At 39.9% G+C, this 27,087-nt stretch overlaps 2 protein-coding genes across 2 annotated transcripts in view; one reads left to right on the top strand and one right to left on the bottom strand.

Annotated features, from left to right (window-relative positions):
- Positions 1–12,917, top strand: part of MTUS1 (microtubule associated scaffold protein 1) — a 139,502-nt gene extending 126,585 nt beyond the window's left edge. The window contains exons 8-14 of the mRNA XM_007954946.1: positions 2,298–2,512; positions 3,476–3,581; positions 4,810–4,883; positions 5,022–5,117; positions 7,552–7,668; positions 12,050–12,147; positions 12,704–12,917. Coding sequence (XP_007953137.1) covers positions 2,298–2,512; positions 3,476–3,581; positions 4,810–4,883; positions 5,022–5,117; positions 7,552–7,668; positions 12,050–12,147; positions 12,704–12,917 — 920 coding nt within the window. The remainder of the gene's footprint in view (positions 1–2,297; positions 2,513–3,475; positions 3,582–4,809; positions 4,884–5,021; positions 5,118–7,551; positions 7,669–12,049; positions 12,148–12,703) is intronic.
- A 3,166-nt stretch (positions 12,918–16,083) lies between these two features.
- The window catches only part of PDGFRL (platelet derived growth factor receptor like), a 64,687-nt gene continuing 53,683 nt past the window's right edge, over positions 16,084–27,087 (bottom strand). The window contains exons 4-6 of the mRNA XM_007954945.2: positions 23,449–23,742; positions 17,770–17,909; positions 16,084–16,272 (exon numbers count right to left, since the gene is read on the bottom strand). Of these exons, the coding sequence (XP_007953136.1) occupies positions 16,084–16,272; positions 17,770–17,909; positions 23,449–23,742 (623 nt within the window). The remainder of the gene's footprint in view (positions 16,273–17,769; positions 17,910–23,448; positions 23,743–27,087) is intronic.

Genomic DNA, 27,087 nt, shown 5'->3' with positions numbered 1-27,087 from the left:
GTAGTGATACTGCCTCGGAAACCCAAGGAGGGGTCGCTATGAGTCGGGGCCGACTCGACGGCACATAACAACAACAACAACAACAATGAACATGTTGGTACTTTTATTTTCTTGCTTTGTTGATACTGAAATTGCAAGGGAAACGTAAAAAGGCCATGTAGGACCAAGGTTTCTCTGACTAGAAAGCTATTTGAGGCTTTCATTGATTATTTCCAAAGTATTTTTGTATTATCTACTTTTATACAAAGCATTAACATGGAATTCACAGAAGGAGCCTACGGAGATAGTTGATAGCATTATCATTTTACTTATGTCCATTGGAAAATTCACTGATGGAAGGTGATTTTGCATTTACTCACTTTAAGATTTAAATCTTTGAATCTTTATTCCCTCCTTTTATAAATAATGTAATAAAAGGAAGAATGAACATGAAGAGGATGTTCTCTATCAATCTAGATGGTCCTTTTGTCTTACCAAATACTTTTAAAGAAAACAACTTCCAATATTTAATCTCAAAGGACTGAGTTGTCAGTGATGTTCCATATGATGGCCCCTATAGTCTAGCATAAGAGCTCTGGTAGCGTAGTGCCTAAGGCACTTGACTGCTAACCAGAAGGCTGGAGGTTCAAACCCACCAGCCACTCCTCAGAAGGAAGGTTGGGAAATCTACTTCCATAGTGATGCTGCCTTGGAACCCCAAAGAGGGGTCGCTGGAAACCCAAAGAGGGGTCGCTGTGAGTCAGGTCCAACTCGACAGCACATAACAACAACATCTCCCTTTTTGGTTTTAATATTAGTCTATGGGTACTCTCAGGAGCTCTGGTGGTGTAGTGCCTAACACATTTGACTACTACCCAGAAGGGTTGTGGTTCAAACCCACCAGCCAGCCACTCCCCAGAAGGAAAACTGGGCAATCTACTTCCATAGAGATACTGCCTTGGAAACTCAAGATGGGATCACTCTGAGCCAGAACTGACTCGACAGCAATGAGTTTGGTTTTGGGTACTCTAGGAGCTCTGGTGGTGTAGTGGTTAAAGCATTTTAGTTGCTAGTCTGTTCTAAAGTGTCACTATGAGTTGGAATTGACTTAATGGCAGTGAGTTTGGTTTGGTATGGGCACTCTGGGATATTGAGACCATGCATCCTCCTCACAATTAAAAATACCACTCAATTTACCTCTATTAAAAATTGGTGAAAGAAAGCTTGAAAAGTCCAAAGTTCCTGAGAAATTGTAGAGATATTCAAGGATTTATTATAGTATGTGCATATGTGTATGTATGTATAGTATGTATGTATGTATATGTATGTTTTTATTCTGTCTTATATTGGTAGTATTTCTACTTTTAGTAGTGATGGTGAAGAGGTAGGTGGCTCTGATTTTAATTTACACTAGCCAAATTATTTTCCCTCTTTAAAATATGCTAACTTTCCATTTATTTATATTATATTATAGCAAAAAAAGTGTTTTTTTCCTAAAATTTGTATACTTTGGTGATTTGTGTTCAGTATGGTCTAATGTTTTGATTACTATATATTTAAAATAAATTGGAATCAGCTCAAATTAAGTACAAGCTTTTAAAGTCCATTCATCTCCTTTCTCTGGTTTCCCTTTTCTGTACCCTCTCTGTCCTTAGCTTTTCTCATACTAGTTGGTACTGGGTAGAATAACTAACTTGTCCTTAGAAATGTCCAAGCCAGTTGGAGCTCTCCTCTTCTTATAGCCAGTATTATGCTGACTGGTCACCATGCAAAAGGGTTATCTTTACTTTTTATTATTATTTTTATTTTTATTTTTATTGTGATGTGTATGCAAATTTACAAAGCAGATTCATTTTACACACAATAGTTCATATACATTTGGTTTCACGGCCCAGATTATAATCCCCAACCATGAAAAGCTCTCCTCCCATCTCCTTCTTCCCTGTGACTAGCCATTCCCTGTGCCCTTTTTATCAATGCATTTCTGTCTGCCCAGCTTTCCCTCTGCAAATGATGCCCTTCTGCTGTCTCATGGTTGATTGACCTAGGGGTGCATCTCCCTGGGGTAGGTGTCCTGCTTGTAGGTCTTTCTACTGTTCTCTCACATATACTTCTCTTCCTGCTTGTCAATTTCTTTTTCAGCTGCCAGAGACCATTTCCTCTTGTTCTTTTTCAGTTCGCTCTGTGCTATTATACTTGAAAATCTGAGAACCTAGGCATCACTGTGTTTATGCTTCCAGCTCTGTGTGAATGTTAGGAATTAAGAACATTTGAGAAGTTAAATGTCATGTCCCCTTTTCTTTTCAATCTCTTTTCAGTCACTGCTTCAACCACCTGTGAGAAATTAGAAAAAGCCAGGAATGAGATACAAATAGCCTACGAAGGATTTGTCCAGAAGCTAAACCAGCAGCATCAGACTGATCTAACAGAGCTAGAGAATCGGCTTAAAGAATTTTACACCGGGGAGTGCGAAAAGCTTCAGAATATTTATATTGAAGAAGCAGAGAAGTATAAAACTCAGTTGCAAGAGCAGGTCTGTGCTGTTGGAACCTGCACTTGTTCTTGCTTATGGCTATTTCCTTGAATTCTGGCAGTTGCTCAATTCAACAATGAGTTTCTTTGTTTTGTCTGTCTGTTTAATAGGTGAAATTTTAAAAAAAATTAAGCATTTTTCTTACAATCAAAGTAGTATGCATATGCTGAGTGAAAGAAAGAAAGAAAATTAAGAACAATGGTTTATCCCACTACCCAGAGATAATCCCTTTTTGAATACCCTGATGTTGTGTTAAACATTGGTTTACATTTCTTTTCTTTTTTGTTTTTTTCAATGGGACTTGTTTTATAATCCATTGTGTCACAAAAGAGTATATCATAAACCTGTTTTTAATTTACTTACTTGCTCCTTTTTAAATTTGGTTATGCATTTAGCAAATGTTTACAAAGGGGCTACTGTGTATCAGGCATGTGCTAGGAACTGAGAATATAGCAGTGAGAATGACCAGTATAGAGCTTATGGGCAGCGATATGCCCTGTCACTGTGAAAAATATCCTTATTCCTGATGATGGACTCACAGCCGTGTCTGTCAGTGAACCGTAGAAAACTTGTATACTTATGTCATGGAAAGACAGGTAAATACAAATTGGGTTGTTCGGTGTATATCTTACCAAACCAAACCAAACCCGCTACCATTGAGTTGATTCCAACTCACAAGGACCCTATGGAACAGAGCAGAACTGCCCCATAGGATTTTCAGTGCTGTAAATCTTTACAAAAGCAAACTGCCTTATCTTTCTCCCACAGAGCAACTGGTGGGTTTGAAACACCAACCTTTTGGTAAGCAGCCAGAAGCCTTAACCACTGCATAACCAGAGCTCCTGTTACATATGTTAGGTTGCCCTTAAACTTAAATGCAGATTTATGTGTCAAAGTCTCCTTATGTTACTGCTTGAACATTTAAGTTAAAGCTTTTAACTATTGTTTTGTTTATTCTTACAGTTTGACAACTTAAATGCTGCCCATGAGACCTCTAAATTGGAAATTGAAGCTAGCCATTCAGAGAAAGTAGAATTGCTAAAGAAGGCATATGAAACCTCCCTTTCAGGCAAGGATGTCTTTTCTATTTAAATAGAGTAAGAGCTCATGGAACAGTGATATACATTATAAAAGGGAAATGATTCATAACTTTCCCCTCCAGAGACTGCTCCGTGTCATTCAATTTGGAATGTCCTTCGTTTCTTTTTGTATTGTTCATTGCTAATGAATGCTTCCGATGGATTGTTAATCAGAGTGTATTGTAAATGCCAGCCTTTTAGGAAACAGAATAAACTTTGAAAGATTTTTAAAGTCACCTTTTGGTGATGGGTGATTGCACTTTACCAGTGTAGGATCCCGGGAAGTTGAAATTGTCACTTACTTGCTGGCTACAGTCATGGATCCATACAAAGCACTCTTACTCCCCAGCACTCTGCACACACTTGGGCACGTTGTATGTAGATGGCTCTTGTTGAATAGTCTTTCCTTTGTATTATTTGATATATATATACATATATATATATATATATATATATTTTTTTTTTTTTTTTAAATCCCGTCATTCTTAATGTTTGTGTGTTTCTGGTATGGTTCTGTGTACATTGGCTCTCTATGTCCGCTTGCTGCTAACTTCCATGTCACATATCACTGCTGTGTTTTAGAAACAAATATTAGAAGGATTGAAATAGAAGGGAAAGAATAAGCAGCCTTTTCTTTCAGAATACAGTTGTCAGTGTAGCTGAAGTTTTCACACCGAGCCCGCTGCATCCTGCAGAGAAAATGTGTGGAAGTATGGTGAGAAGTAATCATATGATCTTTGGCCATATATCATATGGCCTTTCTCATCAGAAAAATAAAACTGTCATATAAAGTCAGAGGCAGTAGCATACAAAGGTCAGCTGGCCCAGGGCAGACACTTAATAAATGCTGTTTTCCTTCCTTCTCACTAGAAATGGGTTTAGGCTTCTGTTTGTTTTATGAAGAGGAAACTGAAAAAAAGCAGATTTTAGACCAAGAGTCTGAGGGCCAGGCTACAAGTCCCTTGCCGTCACTTAGCCACTATGAGCCTTTGTGCTGCTCTCAGCCATAAATTGGAAATAGCAGCCACCTTACAGGGCTGTTTTAAGAGATTGATGGCTTCATTTATATAAAATCATACAAATATATACAAATATATAGTAACATATTTATATTGTTTCATAATTGATTTGCTTTAGTAATTGCAGAATATAATGATCTCAGATATCAAAAGATATTAGAATGTTTATTGCCCCCCAAAAAATACCACTTCTTTCCAGAAATCAAGAAAAGCCATGAAATGGAAAAGAAATCACTTGAGGATCTGCATCACGAGAAACAGGAATCACTAGAGGTGGGTGAAGCTCAATATAAAAAAATAAAATCCCATCATTCTTGATGTTTGTGTGTTTCTGGTATGGTTCTGTGTACATTAGCTCTCTATGTCCCCTTGCTGCTAACTTACATGTCACATATCACCGTTGTGTTTTAGAAACAAATCAACGATCTGAAGAGTGAAAATGATACTTTAAATGAAAAGTTGAAATCAGAAGAGCAAAAAAGAATATCAAGAGAGAAAGCAAATTTAGTAAGTTGCTTATGTGTGCTCCTTCATCACTCCTGATTTTTCTTCTGCTCAATTGCCTTTTAGAGTCCATCTCTCAAGTGCTCAGCAGCTAGAGAAATAATATGGGTTTGAAATCCTTTCCGTGCCTGCCATGTAGAAGGAGTACAATATATTTTGAGTGATCTAAGCTAACACCTACAGGAAAACAAGAACACTTTATTAATTAAGGCTAGGGTTTTATGGGAAGATTTTACCTATTTACTTACTTTTTAGAGTTACTGCTTTAGTCAGATATAATTTACATCCCATGAAGTTTTACAGTTCAGTGGTTTTTAGTATACTCACAAAGTGCTGTGTCTACCACCACTATCTCCTTCCAGAACATTTTTATCATCCCAGAAAGAAACTCTGCCTGTTAGCAGTTGCTCTCCATTCCGTTCTCGCCCCAGAGCCCTGGCTGGACCCATTAATCTACTTTCTGTCTCTATGAATTTACCTATTGTGGCCATTTTTCCTATAATAGGCATCATATAATATGTGGCCTTTTGTGTCTGACTTCTTCCACTTCACGTGTTTTCTGTGTTCACCCATTGTTGTAGCATATATCAGAACTTCATCCTTTTTATGACGTAATAATATTCCATTGTATGCAAAAAGACTTCACCTTTGAAAAGTACACATTTCTCTTGTAGGCTTAACTTTCTCTTGCAAATTATATCCTTACTTTCCTGCCTTTTTTTTCCCCCCTCTTGCTGCTTTTGCCTTTCATGTCATTTTCATTCCATACATTTGCAATTTAAGCTATGGAAGCAAAGCTGTTTTGCCACTTAAAATCTGTTGCCAGCTCATGAAGTCCCTGTGTGGATCTCTCTGTGAGCCCTTGTGTTGATAATCTCATTGAGGGACTCTCTAAACATTTTAACAAAATGAGATGAGGTCATATTTAGTGAAACCTGAAAGCTATTTATTCTGGAAGATTTTTAGAAAAAGTCAGTGACTTCAAAAGAAATATAGGCTTACATGTAGGGTATAAATTCAACTACTAGTTGAAGGAGCTGGTTTTAAAGAGCTTCCTGGTACACAGTGGCAGTTCTCCTATTGAAGGAACCTTTAGAAAGCTAAGAAGGTAACAGATTGAGGAAGGCAGGAATATCTAATGCCTCACCCCTGTTGAGATTGAAGAAAAAGAGAGTACATATATAAGTGGATTAAGGGAGAAGGCCCAGGATGGCAGAGTAGGAAAAGTATGTTCAAAAATTAGCAGAGAAAATTATGCTGTTTCCCCTCTAACAAAATGAGGTAGAATTTGCTGTCTTAGGAGTTTAAAAAAAAAAACATTATGTAAAAGGAGAGAGAACATTATATGAAATTTCTGAAAGAGCTCTGAGTTTGAAGATCTGGGTGTTACTTCCCATCCTGACATTTTATGTTTCCAGAATGGAGCAGGTCACTGTAGAACACATTTTCTCTTGTGAAGTGAGAGGCTTTTGGGATTAAGTAATCCCCAAAGAACATTCCAGTTCTCCCATTTCCTATTTCTTTTTAAGGATTAGTCTAGAGCAGAAACCTTTGCCCTTGAGAATAGTTTTGATGATTTACACTATTGAGTCATAGCTAAGAAAGTTCCTCATTAATCAATAGATCCTGTATTATTAATTTACATAGTGAGCTTTGGTCCAGTTGGATTTCCATAAATCAAGGAGGGGTAGGAATTCCAGCCCAGTGGAATGCTCTCAGAAAATGTCTCCCCTTACATAGTGTACATCTTAGAGAGTGTTTTAGTAGTGCATGTGCTATATGCCATGTACGTGTTGGGAGTGTCACAAAATAAAATAGGAGTGATATGGTTGCCCTAGGGTGTGGCCAGACCAATGTAGGCCATTATAAAGAAACTCCAAAAGACTTGGCACATTATTGACCAGGGTTACACCCTGATAATTATATTCAAAGGAAACATGAAACAGAACTGTATGTCACTGTCATTTCCAAAGAGCCCTACATATGTACTGTCCCCATTCCTGTCAGTTACTGAATGTGGTTAGAGAAAACTGTTGTTCCCTTTCCTCCTCCCGAACACCAGTAAAGGACTTAGAGATTGCCTAGTCTATAGCCAGAGTTTGGTTTTGTATTGTAATGAATGAGTTTTCTCTTGTTTCCAGAAAAAATTTGGTACTGCCAACATTTTTTTCAATATTAGGTTTCCAATAAGTGAATAAAATGTTTGTTCTTTTTATTTTAATTTTATGACCAAAGTCTTTGAGAGCAAAATGATTTTGGCCCTTCTTTTTCACCTTTTACTTTGACACTGCACTAAGAAGATGGAAGTCCCTTGCTACTTTAGAAAGTGATTTGTCTTATTTCTAAATATAATCAAAGGTCCTTGATATATAGAATTTAGACTATGTGAATGTGTGAAATGATCAATCACAAAGGTGTCCTACCATGTCTCTTTCAGAAAAACCCTCAGATCATGTATCTAGAGCAAGAATTAGAAAGCCTGAAAGCTGTGTTAGAGATCAAGAATGAGAAATTGCATCAACAGGACATCAAGTTAATGAAAATGGAGAAACTGGTATGTTTCCTTCAGAATTGTAGAGTGAGGGTCTTAACCAAACCAGTTAATACCTGTGAAATAGCAACTGAACTCTGAGCCAGAACTGTGGAGTTGGCTTAACTGCTGCTATTTAATGAAATAACACAAAAGATAAAGAATGTTACATCTTCTTTTCTAGTTTTGCTCAAGGCTTACTCATTGCTTATATATTCCTTATTTAAGGAACTTGCATGCTTAGAAAAACTATGGCAAACAAATCAGCTTCACATTTCAGTGTGAATCCTCACCTGCATAAGAAAATTTTAAATAATGTAAATGGGTATTTAAGTATATCACCAATTCTGGGCAGGTTTCTTATGTTCAAAAGGGTTAATATATAAATTAATCCCACTAGAGCAATTGAGTCTTGCTCTCTAATTTTTTTTATCATCTTATGAATTAGAACGTGGAAAGAATTGTGCTCTAATAAAGTGAGTGTTGTTGTTGTTGTTATATGCTGTCCAATCGGGCCCAACTCATAGCGACCCCTCCTTGGGTTTCTGAGGCAGTATCACTATGAAAGTAGATTGCCCAACCTTCCTTCCAAGGAGTGGTTGGTGGGTTTGAACCGCCAGCCTTCTGGTTAGCAGTCAAATGCCTGGGCACTATGCTACCGGAACTCCTGATAAAATGAATACAGTTGGACAAATAGCAAGCATTATGAAAAGTATAAGTAAAATGTAGTTTGCAACCTCTAGGATAAAGAACTAATATTAGTGTATGACAAGTCTACCCAGAACTGTGTGTGAGTGGTGTGCCCTGCATTCACTGTCAGTCTTGGCCCAGCTCTGGCGCACAGCTGCTATTAGCCAGGCATTTAACCAAGCTGGCAGGGTTTGGAAAGGCGGCTTAAGTGATCCCAATCATTGTTATACTTTGCTCTTGACAGTTCCAGCTGCCCGGCTCTGTTTGCTCCCCCTTCAATTATGTGTGACTCATTGTTGAGTAAGTGTCTCATTTAAACCCAAAAAAGCCCTGGACAATAAGGAGCATGGAGGCCATCGTTTTTGTATATGTGGGGGGTGGGTAAGGTGGTCGTTTGTGTGTATGAGTTATTGTCATTGTTGTGTTTTCTTCTTCTGAGGGAGGTAGCACTAAGTGTACTCATCTTGATAGATGGCACTTTGAATTATAAGGAAATTTTGTTTATTGAAAGGAAACAAAGGAACTGGGATGCAGCTTGTTAATTGTCCTGGCATGGTACATATATGTCTTCCTGCCAAAGATCATCCAGTTGTGTCAGGTCTGATAGCTCTGCTCTCTTGCAGTCTGTAATGACTCCAATAGCTGTGTTAATATGTTGCCCCATGTGCCATTCATGCGTCAAACCTTTTTTTTTAAAAAAAAAACTCATGTACACTAAATAGACTCTGCTGTGAAATTACCAACACATTATCATTTTTCTTGATCCATTAAGTATTTCTGTTTCTTACCATGCCCCAGAGGTACTATGATAATATGAGTCAGTCTTAATTGTGTATATGTGGAAGAATGGGCTGATAAGATGACAGGTAAACCCACAGTTACCATATTTAGTTTTAAGCTTCAGCCCTTTATAGAAAATAAGACATTCAGAAAGCAAGAAGGCTTTTTCTAAACAAGAAAGCTTTGCTATAAATTTAGCTTTACAGTTAACTAGATCTGTGACACCATGATGGCTAGTTTCGTCTTCTATAAACTGAGGGGTTGGAATAGATAATTAGGGCCAATCGCTGCCCAGATTTAATTCCAGGTTTTTCCTAGCCAACTGGCTGGAAGAAATCCATATCTGTTCCCATTCCAAAGAAAGGCGATCCAACAAGATGTGGAAATTATCAAACAATACAAGAAATATAACACACAAGTAAAATGTTACTGAATTCAAAAAGTGTTGCAGCAGTGCGTAAACAGGGAACTGCTAGAAATTCAAGTCAGATTCAGAAGAGGACCTGGGACAAGGGATATCACTGCTGATACCAGATGGACCTTGGCTGAAAGAAGAGAATACCAGAAAGATGTTTACTTGTGTTTTATTGACTATGCAAAGGCAATCAACTGTGCAGATCATAATAAATTATGGATAACATTGAGAAGAATGGGAATTCCAGAACACTTAACTGTGCTCATGCAGAACCTGTACGTGGACGAAAAGACAGTCATTTGAACAGAAGAAGGGGTTACTGCATGGTTTAAAATCAGGAAAAGTGTGTGTTACAGTTATAACCTTTACTATACTTACTCAATCTGTATGCTAAGAAAATAATCTGAGAAGCTGGACTATATTAAGAAAAACACGGCATCAGGACTGGACAAAGACTCATTAACAATCTGAGATAGGCATGTGATACAATCTTGCTAGCTGAAAGGGAAGAGGACTTGAAGTGTTTACTGATGAAGATCAAAAACTACAGCTTTCAGTATGGATTACACCTCAACAAAAGTTCTTACAACTATACCAATAAGCAACATCATGATAAATGGAGAAAAAATTGAAGTTGTCAAGGATTTCACTTTACTTGGATTCACAACCAATGCCCATGGAAGCAGAGTCAGGAAATCAGACAATGTATCGCATTGGGCAAATCCACTGCAAAAGACCTCTTTAAAGTGTTAAAAAGCAAAGATGTCACCTTGAGGACTATGGTGTACCTGACCTACACCATAGTATTTTCAATAGCCTCATATGTATGTGAAATCTGGACAGTGAATAAGGTAGACTGGAAAGGAATTGATGCCTTTGAATTATGATGTTGGCAAAGAATATTAAATATACCATGAACTGCCAGAAGAATGGACGAATCTATCTTGAAAGAAGTACAGCCAGAATGCTCCTTAGAAGCAAGGATGATGGGACTTTGCCTCTTGTAATTTGGAGTTGTTTTCAGGTGAGACCAGTCCCTGGACAAGAACATCATGCTTAAAAAAGCAGAGGGTCAGCGAAACAGAGGAGGACCCCAAGGAGATGGATTCAAAGAGTGGGTGCAGTGATGGGTTCGAGCATAGCAGCAGTTGTGAGGCTGGTACAGGAACAGGCAGTGTTTTGTTCTGTAGTACATGGGGTTGCTGTGAGTCAGAACCAACTCAATGGAATCTAACCATAACAGCAGCAATACATTGAGAAAGCAAGGAAGTTTTACTAAATAAGAAAGCTTTGGTATGAAATTAGTTTTACCATTAACTAGATCTGTGAAACAACCCAGGGTAATTTTCTTTTCTAGAAACTAAACGGTTGGAATAGAAAATTAGGACCAATCACTGCCCAGAATCTAATTCCAGGTTTTCCCACCTTTGTTTTATCTTATTTTTTTTTTAAACTAAACAATTACTGGAAATTCCAAGGTCCCTTTTTTCTTACATTCAAGTTCTATTTTCTGGAATGTTATTTGCATCAGATTGGCTTGTCCCAAACATTTTCTGGATAGTAGGCTATCTCAAGAACCATCGGACTCCAGGCGAAGAACCATAATTAAAGTAGATTAGTCATATGCTGTAGTGACTAGGGATTTAGAATTAATTCTGATGGAATTATGATGTTGCCTCTTCAACAAGAAATAAATTTTACCTTTAGAAAGTGAACTGGGACATAATCAGCTCTTCATCATGTTAAGTGATTAAATGTCTTTGAGACATACCTATCTTTCAATTGAGGAGGGAGACTTTCTGTAGTGTTACTTCTCTTATTTGACGCTCTACAGAGTTTTGTCCAATTGTAGTTGGTTGTGGACATTCAGAGGTAAATACTAAAGAATAACTATGAAATCATGTTTTAGGTCATAATAAAGATTGCCAAGAACTAAGAAGTATTAGCCTGTGAGCCTTTCATCAAATGTGGGGGATTTTATTTGCAGAAATTTACCCTAAGAACATACAGAACCCTTGCTTGTATGCTAACTGAAATTAGAACCCTAAGTTTTCTAAAGATCTGTATAAAGAAAACTAAAAGCCTTTGACTCTATCCAGAAGCACGTCAGAGGAAAGGTTTGGTGATCTACTTCCAAAAGATCATTCCTATCAACCCTGCGGAGCAGAATCAATGTGATGACAACTGGTTTTTGGGTTTTGATCAATATAAGCTGTCTTAGCTGCTGTTTTTGTTTTACTAACTTGAAACTCAAGGAGGCATGGCCCCCCAGATTGCTTAGAGTACCAGTTCTCAGGGTGAATCTTAAAACAGTAGGGCCTGGAACAAATCAGTTACCTTCCAGGTATCTTAGCTTTCAGTTGGCCTGGCATACATTTTAAATAACATCTAGACATTATGTTTGTATTCTCTTTAATTAAATCTCTCCAATGCATGTGTGTGTCAGGAATGTGATGTAGGAAATGAGGGGCTTTATTTTTTAAATATTTTATAAATGTTGGAATTCTTGTTTACACCAAGGTGGACAACAACACAGCACTGGTTGACAAACTGAAGCGATTCCAACAGGAGAATGAGGAATTAAAAGCTCGGATGGACAAGCACATGGCAATTTCAAGGTAAAAATTGTTTTTCACCTATTTTCCCAAAGCCCATCCCTTACTGGAACATCCAGTATAGCTTTCTTAGCCATACTCCACCCATGTACCTCCTGGAGCTGCAATTGAAGGGGTGGCTAAATGGGGTCTTAAATTTTATGTGAAAAATATTATCACTACTTCATGTTTATAATGAAGTGGACTGGACCAAACAGACTTCAGCAAGGAAACCCTCCTCTGGCTTCCTGACTCTGAGATTGCTTTCAGAAAAACACCGACATGAAACCAAATAGAAAACAGCCCCAAACGTAAGGTAGTCTTAAAATGTGCATAACATTTGTGGAAGCATCACTCAGCCTGCTATCAAAATTGCCAAACAGTAAGTTTTTCCCCTGGCTCAGGCCCACATTTCTAGGGTTCCTCAGCCAGCCGAATGCCTGTAACCTATAGCTCTGTGCATGAATCCATTTTGTTTCAAAGGGGTACTTTTTATTCCCAAACCTAAAATGGTAAACTTTTTTCAAGTTAAATTTTAACCTAGAGCCACATGGCCCCTGGCTATCTTTTTGTTTTTAAGGCAACTTTCCACTGAGCAAGCTGTTCTGCAGGAGTCGTTGGAGAAGGAGTCAAAAGTCAACAAACGGCTGTCCATGGAGAACGAGGAGCTGCTGTGGAAGCTGCACAATGGGGACTTGTGCAGCCCCAAAAGGTCTCCCACGTCCTCGGCCATCCCTTTCCAGTCACCAAGACACTCTGGCTCCTTCTCCAGCCCCAGCATCTCACCCAGATGACGCTTTCTGGAAGCTGAGAGACTACCTGGAAGCATTTTGATACAGGTCTGCAGAACTCACCCTACTGATGATCATGGGACTAAGAGCTACATTAGCTTACGTGTAATTATCGCAATATAACTGGAAAGTAACCACCACTGGAATGGGCTACTTAGGAGACTGGAACTCTGGAGTAAGACTTTTGGCTCAGGCCAAAAGACTTCTCCAAAAAGGATCTTGGAATTCATCTACATGGACATCGTTGCACAAAGCACTTAAAGAACGAGAGAATCTTGTTCATTGCCTTTTTCACCTACGCATAAGGGGAAAAACTCTCAGGGGCCTATTAAGATAAAAATTTATAACCTTTATAATTTTCTTCACCACAGACACCTTCTTGTGACTTTTATTTCAGTCTGACTGAGGATGTGTGAATGAAATGGACGGATCAGTGTTTTGGGGTCTGATGCCTGCTGCCTTCTTTGCTGTTTATTGTAAGTCAAAAGCTGACTATAGCTCCATATGTACTAATCAAATAATAGTGTACACAGTTCAGCAAAAGCCATAGAAGAAAGAGCAATAGCTGCTTGGAGTATGATTATCAGCAACTCCGCTCAGCTCTTTGGCATGGGGGCAGAGAGTATGACAGGAAAACTTTGATTGGTCTGTATGTTCCCTGTATCCATTTGGAGTCTCTGTTGGATGGTTTTTCAGTGTTCAGCCATGTCAATTGAAACTAGCTAGGTTTTTCTGTAGATTTTTAACTTATCCATGTGAGCTTGGCACCATATTACGATCCATTTTCTCAGGCTATAAGGAAATGTTAGTACCCTAATTTTTCTAAAATCTGTATAAAGAAAAAGGGCAGTACTATTGAATGGTTGCTGCCTTATTTTTACCTTGATCTAAGCTATCCTTGCAGCTTGATACTGTTGTCTTCTCTCCCTTTCTTCCACATTTCTCCCTTTCCTTTCTTCCCCATCCAGAGCCACAAAAGCCAACCTTCTACCTCCTCCTGATTATTCTCTGGGACAAGGATAAGGAATCTGCTTTTGCAGAGCCAGCTAATTTTCAAGGTGCTGAAACCACTTACCAAATAAACTAAGGCCTGGATCTGATACTACAAATCTTAAAAAGCTAAGAGAGAATAGAGAATAAGAAGGAGAAAGTTATTGACAGGCAGAGCTAAGAAAGCTAGGATCAAGTGCTCACTGATGAGGAGGGGGACCTTGATTGAACCAGTGATGCAGTGTTTAACAGAACTTCGTAGAATTTGATAAAATGGTCTGGGAAGACACTGCTGAGGTTCCTTGTACACTTTGAGGAACCTCTCTATCCCTGAGAAGGGAGTAGAATGGCCAGCTGATAAGTGGAAAATGCAGCTGGTCCAACTGCCCTTCAAGTTACATTTCAATTTCTTTCCAAAACTTCATTTATTACCCACCTGCTCTCAATTCTAACACCTTGGGGGAGGTGGAAGGAAGAGCTGTGGCTTTTCCCCCTCACTCTACATGTGTCAATCTTGTGATGTCAGTATTTACTAACCTGCATTGCTGACATTTGCTGGCTGCACAAATAACCCCTATAATAAGAATAAATTCAGGATACCAGACGTGGATATCTGACTCATCATTTACATGTACACTACATGGTGAATTGATATTCATGATGCATGTTTTTTTAATTAGTGATTGTGTCTTAAGTCTTTAACCTCCAATAGTTTATTATGTTTCTAACCTCTCATGTTTGCTTCTGATAAATTAGAATGTAGCTTCACTGCCACCTCCTGGAATATCTCTGCTAACACTTCTGAGTTGTACTCAATGTCATCAGCCAAAGTTGGGTTTGCCATTCATCCCCTATGCATGGTAAATCTTGTACTTTTCCCTCCTGTTTTCCATACTATTTAGGTGTCTGGGGAAATAAATCTTACAGAAACTACTATACAATGTCTTCAGAGGATGGGAGACAACAAGAAAGAAGATAGGAAATAAATAGAGAACTTTATGATTTTTTTCAAACCAAATGTTTCATGTAGGATGCAAAATGTTGGCACTCATAGAAAAATATGGATGTGTAACCAACTGTAGTTGTACTCAGTTTGTAGTGATGGAAAGTGTATTTTACTTTGATCAAATAAATAATGCTGGAATATTCCATATAAGAATTGTAACCTTTGGCATACTTCACTCTTCAAAATGGTAATCAAGTTTATTGCCCATCCCACTGCATTAAGATTGTGTCTCCTCTGAAGCTATTTTCCAGGAATTTCCAATGCAGTCACAAAATTGGTCATGGACTGAAATATGGTGCACAGATGTGGAATAACTCAATGCTATGTGTATTTGAGAAATAAATTTGGACTGATTTTAACAATTTCTATAGTGTAAGGTAAGAAAATTGGCATAGTATGGTCTAGCTATTTTTGAAGATGGTAAAAGTTAAAAGATGACATTTTTGGTCCGTGCATATGCTTTTTAAAAAGTTATCTATACTGTATACTGGAGTCCCTGCATATGGCATACAGTTAACGCATTGGCTGCTAACTGAAAGGTTGCAGGTTTGAGTCCACCGAGAGATGCCTGGGAATTAAGGCCTGGCAATCTACTTCCAAAAAATCAACCACTGAAAACTCTATGGAGCACAGTTTTCCTCTGACACACATGAAGTTGCGAGTCAGAACTGACTCAATGGCAGCTGTTTTTTCATAGTATATATTGATGCTTTAAAAAAAAAAAAAATTCTGAGTGTATTATAATCGTGATATCAAATAGAATAGTAGGTACTGACCTTGGCATCGCTGGCACTAAGGTCCTTCTGGATGATCTTCAAGCTAGCTTAAAAACAAGAACACTTAGCCCATTTTTCATTTTTTACAAAAACTTGCTCATTTAATAGAAATGATTATATAAAGTTGTTCACATATATGCTTTCTTAATATAAACACTGGAAACATGTATGTAGGCAAGCAATCAAAATACATGCTTTCTGTTAGAAAAATTAACACTTCTATTATTAGACCGGGTGACTTCCTTTTAGTTTGGATGCCCAGGTCTGACTCACATGGCAAAGGATAGGGATTGGCACTTGACATCAGCCCCTGGCTAACCACTGGTCAAAAGAACCTCAAAGCTTATTGTCGACACACATGGGTTTTCCATCAGCTCATTATACTTTATTTTCCAAGTCAGGAAAACTCAACAGTGGTAGCTACTGAAGTCTGTCCTCGGAGATTCTGAGCAGTGCAAATGTAATATCCTGCATCAATGGTCTCAAAGTCTTCAACTGTAATGACACTCTGGGAGATTCTTGTGGTGTGTCCAAGTCCTCTGTGGATCAGCCTCCAAGTGTCTTGAATCGTCACAGGCCTTTCATCCTGTTTAACAACACCCACACACTGAAGCACCAATGACAAGCTGCTATAAACAGCTCCCATTCACCCAACACTGCTGAGTGTTCTTTTCAAAGTGTAAAACACATGCTTAGAAAAGACTGTTTGGTATGCGTAGCTCATAGGCTGTGGGAGCTTTTACACTGTATAATCAATCATTTTAGGCTGTATTTTTTCCAAGCAGAGTCTTGAATATCACTAGGCTGTTTGGCTTGCTCCCTCTCTGCCTTTTTTTTCCCCCCAGTAAGTTTCTACTTAAAATCAAATTTATTCTTTTGAAATTCCAAGAAAGTGGAACTTCTGTTTGCCATAAAAATATGCATAAAATTTTCCATTCCACCCCTCCTCACATTGCCCACTTTCACTCCCTTACTAAGTGGGTTTTATTCTCATAAAGTCAAAAAGAAGCCCAAGGCACTCACTACAGAAATGAGTAAGAATACCCGGTTGTTCAGATGCAGGACAGGAAGTGTAACTAGTCAAGTATGTCATAGGGCTCCAGTGGGAGGAAAGTACCAAGGATGCATAACACGGCACCCCAGAGGAGTTGACCCTCTTTTTCTAGAAACTGAGAGGGTTACTTTTGAGATGCTTCAGCCAACTTTAGTGATAAGAACATGTTTTCTTTATTAGTTTAATATAACTAATATTTTAAATATAATTAAAACCCTTTCTGCTCATAAAATGCTAGTTAACAATGTAGAAAACAACCCTCTACTTTAAACATTAGTGTCTTCTGAGTGTGGCAACATTTTAAAACAAGTACTGAGTACCAGGATGCTAGAAGATACTATTCTCCAAGGATAGCTATTTTCCACCAATCACAGCCCATAATCCAAAAATGTGTTAGCTCCAGAGTATGTCATGGGAGGCCAAATCTCTTTTGGCAACACAGGGATCATTCCATGTTGATAGCCAAGCTGTTTATTTTAGTGAGAAGAGCATGCATAAAGGCTAAATATGCTGTAGTTACTTTTATGGCAAGTCTATTTTAAAATGATCTCTAGCTTCACTGCACCTTTTTGATAGCGCTTATGTTTCACTGCCCACTTGGAGAATGTCTGCTCAGGGTTCCTCACCATAGGAGACAGCTTGTAAAGAGGAGAAAATTCTGAAGGATGTGGGAAGGAGGTTAGAATAACCTCTAAATGACCTGGAAGAGGGACTGAAGATTAAGGTTGGGGAGCTGGAGGGAGAGGAAAGCCCTCTCCTTTGCCTTTTAGACCTCTGACCTTCTTAATTAAGAGTTATAGGAAAAATTGCATTGAAGAGGGTCCATTGAGTGAATTGCCAGTGGAACTCTGTTACTTTTTCTTCTTTTATTTTTTTCAAAAAGTCAGTTTGTAAATATCTTAAAATAAGTAAGCCTTGGTTCCCACCATAGTCCCACAGTCTTCCAGCACTTAAGTTATGGCCTGTCTCATTGAGAAAAAAAAAACACCCAGAATTGAAAGCCCTGACTGAGATGGGTATGGAGCCTACCTTCTGCCCTGGATAGATCCACCTGAATTCCACCTCAACATCAGGCTCCCCTAGGACAGTGCAGAGGACATTGATATCATCCCCACCTTTCACTTTGTTTGAGGACGCCAAGATGGTTGTTGATGGAGGTCCACTGGGAACTGGAAGTAAGCAGAAGACAGGGAAAGTGAAATCAAATCCATGAATACAACATTAAAGACAAACCAACACACATATTCTTTTGGAGAAGCAGGTAGGTATGTGCCTTTCTTATAGCTCCCCAACTATATCAGGCATACTCTATCATATATATATATATATTTTGTTGCTCCTTTATTTCTGTGGATAGAGGAGATGGTGGTCCAGAATGAAGTCATTATCCAGAGCTTCCAAGGTCCAGCCAGACCCTTGTAATTAAGGAGGGGGCTAAGAGGTCTGCCGGGGCCGATGTGAAGGCAGCAGAAAGTTGAGGGGTGTTATGGAGTGAAATATTTTCCCAAAAAAGATGTATTTGATTCCTAACAGTATTATCAACATGCACTTGTTTCAAAATAGGGTTTTCTGTTGTTATCAAATAATGAGAGACACCTTCACTGAGATGGATTGACAAAAAGCCGTAACAATGGACTCCACCATGGCAATGATCATGAAGATGGCCCAGGACTGGGCAATGTTTATCTCTGTTATACATAAGGTCAGCAGGAGGCAGAGCTGACTCAATAGCAACTAACAACAACAAATTGTTATCCGTTAAATGAGGTCATACGGGGACGGGACGAGAGTGGGTCCTATCCTAATCCCTCTGAATGGTGTTTTATAAAGGTGAGAACACACACACAGAGGGAAGACATCAGGTGAAGATCTATCTACAACCAAGAAACACCCATGACTTCAAGGAGAATTCTTCCCCTAGACCCACTGGAGAAAAAGGATAGCCCTCTGAAAGCCTTAAATTCAGGCTTCTAGCCTCCAGAACTATGAGAAAAAAAATTTCTATTCTTTAAAGTCACCCACTTTGTGTTTCTTTTTCCCCCTTCCTTTTGATGGTGGTGGTGGTGGTGTTATGTGGTAGCACTAGGAAACAGGGACAAGAGGAAGAAGGTGCTTGGAGAGAAAGAGTGTAGTGAAAGGATGGTTAGAGAACATCTAAAGGAGAGAAAGATTGTCCATCTTCCAAACAGGAGGAAGTCTAACTATAATCATGAGAAAAATGTTTCCAGGAAGGTGAAAATGCTATATATGTCTGCAGAACCTTTACAGCACTTCAGAAACAAATTTCTTCATTATGGTCAGTTCACTCAACAAGTGAGTTGAATTTTGATGGCACCTTTGAGCAATGCAGTGTGCTAGAAGCTAGGAGTAGAGTGGTGAACAAACAGACATACTCTTGGAACTGCTGAAACCTCTAGTACAGTGGAGGAGATAGACATTAAGCAAGTAATTGTATGGTTCAGTTGTGTTAAGAGCTATGAAGAAGCCCAGAGTGGTCTGGAAATTCAGACTGAGAGAACCAGGAAAAGCAAAGTTTGAACATACATGGATTGGAGAAGTGAGAAAGCACCCACCCATTTGGCTGGGAATGGCAGTGTCCACAGCCCCTGAGGTGAGAGGAGGTGCCCTAATGTAGACAGACCATGCTGCAGGGTAGGGAAGAAAGGAGTAGGACCAGACTGGTCAGGTATGTCACACAGGGCCTTTCAAGCCACATGGAGGATTGGTTCTAGGAGAAGTGGGGAGCTAATGGATATAATCAAAGGCTGAGGTAGTTCAGTGTAGAATCCTCACCTTCCATGTGAGAGATCCAGATTCGATTCCTGGCCAGTGCACACTTGTGCATCCACCACCTCACTCTCGGTGGAGGTGTGCCTAATTGCATGACACTGGGCAGGTTTCAGCAGAGCTTCCAGACTAAGATGGACTCAAAAGAAAGGCCTGGCAATCTGCTTCCAAAATCAGCCAATGAGAACCCTATCGAGCACAATAATTCATTCCACAACTCATCTTGGGGATGGCACAGGACCATGTTTTGTTCAGTTGTGCCACAGAGTTGCCATGAGTTGGGGCCAACTCAGTGGCAGCTAACAACACCACAATGTGGAAAATGGGTTGGAGAGAGAAAAGACGAATGTAGGGACACCAATTAGAAACATGTTTGTGTTAGTCCAGGGAGAGATGGTGATAACCTGATCTGTATTTAAAGTGAGGAGAGGAACAGCAGGATTTTAGGGTGACTTAAGGAGAAAAGTCAACAGGTCAAGGGGAGAAGGGACTGTCGGATGTGACTGACTCCCAGTCTTCAGCCTGTGTACCTGGATGAATGATAGTGCTATCATTGGGATAGAGAATACCGAGGAACCAGGCCTGGGAAGGAACACCCTGAGTTTGGTGATGGGCATGTGGGGTTGAAGGGCCTGGGAAGCCTCTAAGTGCAGGTAGTAAGTAGTTGGAAACATGGCTTTGCAGCCCATAGATCTGGGCCAGATATATTAATTTAGGAATTATTAGTGTAGCGAGTATATGGAGCCATGAATATGGCTGAAACTGCACAGAGAGGGGACAGAGTGAACAAGAAGAGTGACCAGGGTAATTCCAACATTTAAAACCTTTAAAAGGGCCCCCTGGTGGTGCAAATGGTTAGCACTCTGCTGTTAACTGAAAGGTTGGTGGTTCAAGCCCACCCAGAGGCACTTTGGTATAAAGTCCTGTTGATGTACTTCAAAAAATCAGCCAGTGAAAACCCTATGGAGCACACTGTCACATATAGAGTCACCATGAGTCAGAATTCACTTGATGTGAACTGATTAGATGACAAAGAGCTGACAAATCAGAATAAGAAAGTTGGAGGGGAGTGGGAGCAAGAGAATGTGGAGCCAAAGAAAGAGGTTTCACACAAAGGAGGTAGAATCTAGTAGAATGCAGACCCAAAATAAAAAATATCTAGTGGATTTAATGACATGAAAGTCCTTGAGAACCTTGGCAATACCTGTTTTGGTGGAGGAGAAGGGAGAACGCCAGATGTGAGTGGACTCAGGAGCATGTTGGAGAAAAAGAAACAGAGATGGGAAGTACAGACAGCTCTTTCAGGGAGTTTGGTTGTGATGGTGGAAGAAAGATGGCCTTGGTGGAGCTCTGAGGTGGTCAAGGGAAGTTGCAACAGGTTATTAGGTAATGCAATAATGTTAGGGGCTACTGTCCCATGACTGAGAACAAGAGGCATGTATTAAAAAAAAAAAAAAAACATTGCCATCGAGTTAATTCTTACTCATAGTGACCCTACAGAACAGAATAGAACTGCCCCACAGGGTTTCCAAGGCTATAAATATTTATGGAAGCAGATTGCCTCATCTTTCTTCCACCTGGAGCACCTGGTAAGTTTGAATTGCCAACCTGTTGGTTAACAACCAAATGCTTTAACCACTGTGCCACCAGAGCTCCTTGGAGGCATGCATTAAGCAGCCCAAATTCTGAGTCTGGACACCAGCTGACTCTGAGCACTGCTCTTTTTCCCACAGGACTGCTGCAAAGGCACCAATGCACAGAAAGCACTCTAGTGCATCCACAGAGCATTCACTCCGGTCAGTGTAAGAGTTCTCAGAGAGAGCATCACCTTTGAGGGACAATAGAGCGTGAAGAGAAACTCTTTCCTCTCTTCATGTGAAAGGAGCTGGAGAGAGGAGGAGCTTCCCTTCAGGAAGTCAGAGGAGGGGCAGCAGCAAGTCCTTCTTTAGTCTGCTCACCAGGAGGGGTGGCAGGGTGGGTGCTGCCAGATGGAGAAGGCCTAGATTGTGTTCCGGCTTCCAAGTTCTGTTTCCCATGTGCTTCAGAGTCAAGAGATGAGAGGGGCATAGGGACCCCAGAGCTACAGCCCTCTGAGACCACAGGCAGCTCAGAACAAAGACATGCACAGAGACCAAGCAGGGTTCAGGAGGAGAGTGAGTCTGCATCTGGTTAAGGAGCCTACAGCACCAAGGGAGGCTGCTTATGACAAGATGTTGGCACCACAACCTCTCCCCATCAGGTTTGCAGAGAGGAAGCCAGGTCAGCATTTGCCACTATGGGACACCTCTAGGTGTAGGGCCCTCTATTGCCCAGCACCAGAGCAGGGATGGAGAAAGGTGAGGGTTGGCCTCCTGCGTGCACTCTCCAAGCTGCCAGAATCTCATGTGGAGCCTGATGCCAGTGGGTTTTGCATTAAAGGTGGGATTAAAGTTTTTAAATGAACAGTCTCAGAAAAAGACAGTTTGAGGCTGTCTTCCTAATCTAAAGTGACTATTGATGGTGGAATTGGACTGCAATGTCATTTATGAACCTCACTCACAACTCTTAGGATAGGAAATTTCAACACAGCAGAATCAATGGCAGTTACTGTAGAGAAAAATAGTTCAAGTGTGAATCCACCAGATTGAAACTCCTCACTATAATGGTTACATTTAAAAAAAAAAAAAAGAAGTTACAATTTGTAATTGTCATATACAGTATAATGCACCAAACTAGAGACAAAACAATCTTTTTCAGCATTCATGTATATTCAGAAAAATTAAACATGAACCAGTAAAAAAAAAAAAAAAAAGTCATACTTGAAGATTTGAGTATGTTTCAACTCTGTCAAGATGAAGGAGTGAAGGGAATTGGAAGGGGAAGAGGAGGCAGGCAGATCCTAAGAATTCGTGAAGAATTGTTCAATGCTCATTGTGGAAAATGGAAAGAAATGAAAAAAATGCGATAGAACTGCCAGGTTGGACAGACTGAAAACCAGGAGTTTATAGGGGTACCATCTAGCAGCGTGTGAGGTTTTTCCAGCAGCCCTTGGCTCCCTGGGTACATGTAGGATGGTGTTTTCCTGGACAAGTGGCAGAAAAGCACAGAGGGTGAAGAGTTCAGGGTACTGGCAAGAGGTCATTGAAGTGATGCGCCATGGAATCTGAGCTGGATGGGGGCGGAGAGGGCAGGAGACAACTGAATAGTTCAGAATGGTATGCAGAGGTGAGGGCTGGTGCAGAAAGAGTCCTGAACAAACATCCTGGGAAGATGTAAGACTGGTTGGAGTTGGGGTCTGAATCAGTGATTCCTACATCAGAGAAGTTGTAGCTGCTGACACTGTAAAAGCTGTGACTGTGGCAGAGGGTCAGGCAACCGGGCCAATGCATCCCAAGTGGATGTTGAAGTCATCAAGAAAGTGGAATGGTGAGGAGAACTGTGAGCCAAGTACCAAGATATTCAATGAATGAGGGGAAAGAGACAGGAAAGGAGAAGAGAAGGCTGGTGTAGCCACATGGCAGGAGCCTCAGAGGAGGAGAGGTTCTTAACAGAAGGTGAGGGAATGATGGTTGGGAAGTGGGAATAGGCACAGGAAGGACATTGACCCCCTCCAGGCCTTGAGGTAAGGAAAGGATGGTGCCCTTAGGAGACGACAGACAGGAGATTTTGGTTAAGGCGAAGAGGCTGAGAGGATGTTTTACGAGAAGCTTGGGGACTTAGGGAAATTGCTGACCTATCACACACAGGCAGAACCAGGAAAAGCAAAGGAAAGATTTGGGAGGGAAGGAAGTAGAGGAGTGTTGGGTCAGGGTCACTGATAAGGAAGTAACTCTCTAGGAATGTGTTGCAGTAGTCAGTCTTGACTTTAAGAACAGCATTCCGTGCCTCCTCATTTCCATCTGTACATAGAGAATGTACATACTTGGTGGGTAGCAGGCTTACCCTCTACGTAGAGCAGTTGGTACTTAACAGAGATCTGAGACTTGCCCCCAGCCTCAGCCTTGCAGTAGACCACCCCCTGGTGGTCAGAGTGAGGTTGCAGGTACACAAAGCCTCTCTTCATGTCGTACATAATGTCCTTTCCATTGGCTGGGATTTCCTTGGCTGGAAACTCTCTGTGGAGTGTGACTTTGGCTGACAGGACGGTCACTCGACAAGGAACCACAGCCTGTCTGTCCGGGTTCAAGTAGACAACATCAAAATAACTGGGAGAAGGTACAAACAGTTCTCCTTTCTCTGCAAAGGGGAAAGACACAGGCTTATTTATTCTGGGAAAAGAAGGTAAGAACATCTTGAGGATTCTTACACTCAGGGCACAAAGATAGAGAAGAGATAGGCCATATTCTCAGAATACTAGGTCCTCATCAGTAGAAAAATGTATTTTTTAATGCTTTTCCTTTGTGGAGGAGGGGTTTCTATCTCCTTAAAGGAAATAAAACAGGTTTTGTCCAAGCTCAAATCAGGCACATGGAGTTTACCACACTAAGGAAGCAAGGAAGGACACTGACTTCCTTATGTCTAGAGCATTTTTTAAGCCTCTGAAATACCAGTGCTTCTGTTTGGAGAAATTCAGACCCAGGGCCTATGGTCAGTAGCTGCCAGCTAGGGGAGGGTGGGGAAGCTTTTCTAAGAGCCCAGCACAGTGAAGGCCCCTGCTTCCTCAGCTTTCCTCGCTCAGGACAACCTAGTTCCTGGCATAGGCACTGCCAAGGTTGCTGGGAAGGAAATGGAGTAGAGATGGACCAGGAATCAATCCATTAGTCCCAGCTTCTGTGCTTCACATGACCACCACATGGCTGGGGACTTTCTGTCAATTTTATATACCACTCCTGTTTCCTCTGAACTCACTCTGTGAGGTTCTTTAAAATCAAGATGGTGACATTTTTATGTCCCAAAATGAGAACTGGCTTACCAATACCTTCTTAGGACAATCAAGAGACTCTGGCTTTTTTTGTATAGCATATTGTTTAATTTTTTTTTTTTTTTCTGGGTCATTCTGTGAATGAAGATTACAGTAATTGCTAAGAGAAATTTGTGTGAACCCACATTTGTGAGCCCAACATTTGTTAAATTTTTTCCTGTGTTCTTCTAGTAATGTTCCTGAAACAATTCCTGGCTTTCTCCATCACAAGATTTCTTTGTGCCACAATTGTATATTTTAAGTCAGGGACAGAATTCCCGGATACAACATCAAATGTCTTCATGGCCCAAGAATTCTTTGGCTATGTATGCCAAGTCCACTGCTGTGGAGGTCTTTCCTCCTGTCTCTGACTAATATCAAAGGTACCTGTCATGTCTCAGTGAGTCTCCATCTTTGTGAGGCTTAATATCAGGCTGGTTGATCTAATACTCTGGTGCTACTTCACAATAAATTGACTAAGAATAAAGTGAGGGACCCTTTGTCAATATTGTGACCAACCCTCATGTTCACACAGAATAAGTCCATATGGCTTTACAAGTATCATTTAATCTCTATTTCCATGTGCTCATTGTAAAGAGAAGAATCTGGAATAGATCATTGCCAAGACCCCTTTTAACAATAACATTTAAGGATTCTATGATTGTAAGATTTAGAGGCAACTTCGTTTGTTGAAGAGGAGCTCTGGTGGTGCAGTGCCTGAGGCATTTGACGGCTAACCAGAAGGTTGGTGTTTCAAACACACTTGTGGTTCAAACCACCAGCCACTCTGAAGAAGGAAGATGAGGCAATCTATTTCTGTAAAGATTTACTGCCTCAGAAACCCAAAGGGGGTCACTATGAGTAGTAATTGACTCGATGGCAGTGGGTTTGTTTGTTTGTTTGTTTGTTTGTTCTGTATTTTTGTTTTTATGGTTTTGTAGAGAAAAAGCTTAATCTGAACCAATGAACAAAGCCAATAGAATAAGTGAATGATCTGAACTACGGAACACAAAAATATGGCCTTATTTCTTTAACTACAATACAATACAATAAGTAACCATAGCAGCCACTCTAACAAGTAGAAAAAAATATTACTAATCAGTAGCTTCCATATACAAAAAAAGTACACTGAAGTTCATTTAAAATATTATAGATTATATATACCTCCTGTAAATTGTGTTTATTTCCACCACTATAGATGACAAACATATTACTTTAAGAAAACTAAACACATGGAAATTTTAGACTTCAAAAAAATTGTTCTTATTGTTAGCTGCTATCAAGGTAGTTCTGAATGATAATGCCTTTTGTACAAAAGAACAAAACACTGCCATCCTCAGAATTGTTGCTATGTTTGAAGCCATTGTTGCAGCCACTATGTCAATCCATCTTGTTGAAAGTCTTCCTCCTTTTCACTGACCCTCAACTTTACCAAGCACGATGTCCTTCTCCAGGGACTGGTCCCTACTGATAAAAGGTCCAAAGCAGGTGAGAAGACAAAGTCTCACCATCCTTGCTCCTAAGGAGCATTGTGGCCATACTTCTTCCGGGACAAATTTATTTGTTCTTCTGGCAGTCCATGGTATGTTTAACATGCTTTGCCAACATCATACTTCAAAGATATCAGTTCTTCTCTGGTTTTCCTTATTCATTATCCAGTTTTCACAAGCATATGAGGCAATTGAAAATACCATGGCTTGGGTCAGGTGCACCTTAGTTTTAAAATCTTTGCTTTTTACTGCTTTGAAGAGATCATTTGCAGCAGATTTGCCCAATGCAATATGTCATTTGATTTCTTGACTCCTTCTTCAAATTCCAAAATTCAAACTATATCAAATTCCAAATTTAGTAAAGTACTAATTAGAGTGGTTTTACTACAGATGAAAATTGGAGCCCATTCCTTTTGCTATGAAAAAGCCCTACTGCTGGTAGTAATGTCCTCTTCCTTGATCCCAGTGGGGGTTACATGTGTGTGTTCACTTTATGATAGTTTACTGAACTGAATTTGTGATTTTCATTGTTTGTTATATTTCAATTAAAAAAAGTTAGAGAGAAAAACTAGTCTGAGATCCTGCTGGATCCAGATGAAAGATGAAATAGAAAACATAACAGTTGCTTCATCAAAAATTTCACAAATTAACAACAGTCAGCCCCACAAAGTGAAATTTACAATGTTTTCAATCAAACTCTTGGAAGCATACAAACATAATGAATGACAGACATTTCTCTATGTGAGTAGCCAGGAAGCATATACTTTGGAAGAATACAGAGCCAGCAGCTTCTGTAACAGCCCACTTTCATTTTTAAACCTGTTCATGCTTGAAAAGTCAAATTGCTAAACCCTATACTGAAAATCCAATTGACTCTGAAAATGGTACAATAGATTAGATCATTTGCTGTGTTGATCTAGATGTTTTGAAAGTTGTAATAGATACTTAATTTTTTGCCTTTTTTTGGTTCACAAAAGGACTTCAGTAAATAGGAAAGAGAATTTGCCTCTCTTTTGGTTACCTCTGTGCTGCTTTGACAGAAAATACCACAAATGGGATGGCTTTAACAAACAGGAGTTTATTCTCTTACAGTTTAGGAAGCTGTTGTTGTTGTTGTTGTTGTTATGTGCCATTGAGTCAGACCCAACTCATAGTGACCCCTCCTTGGGTTTCCAAGGCAGTATCACTACG

The sequence above is a fragment of the Orycteropus afer genome, unplaced genomic scaffold, assembly GCF_000298275.1.
Source record: "Orycteropus afer afer isolate SDZICR_OR568_19922 unplaced genomic scaffold, OryAfe1.0 scaffold00483, whole genome shotgun sequence".
Taxonomy (NCBI): domain Eukaryota; kingdom Metazoa; phylum Chordata; class Mammalia; order Tubulidentata; family Orycteropodidae; genus Orycteropus; species Orycteropus afer.
The sequence above is the reverse complement of the archived record's forward strand: the minus strand, read 5'-3'. Positions and strand labels throughout refer to the sequence as shown.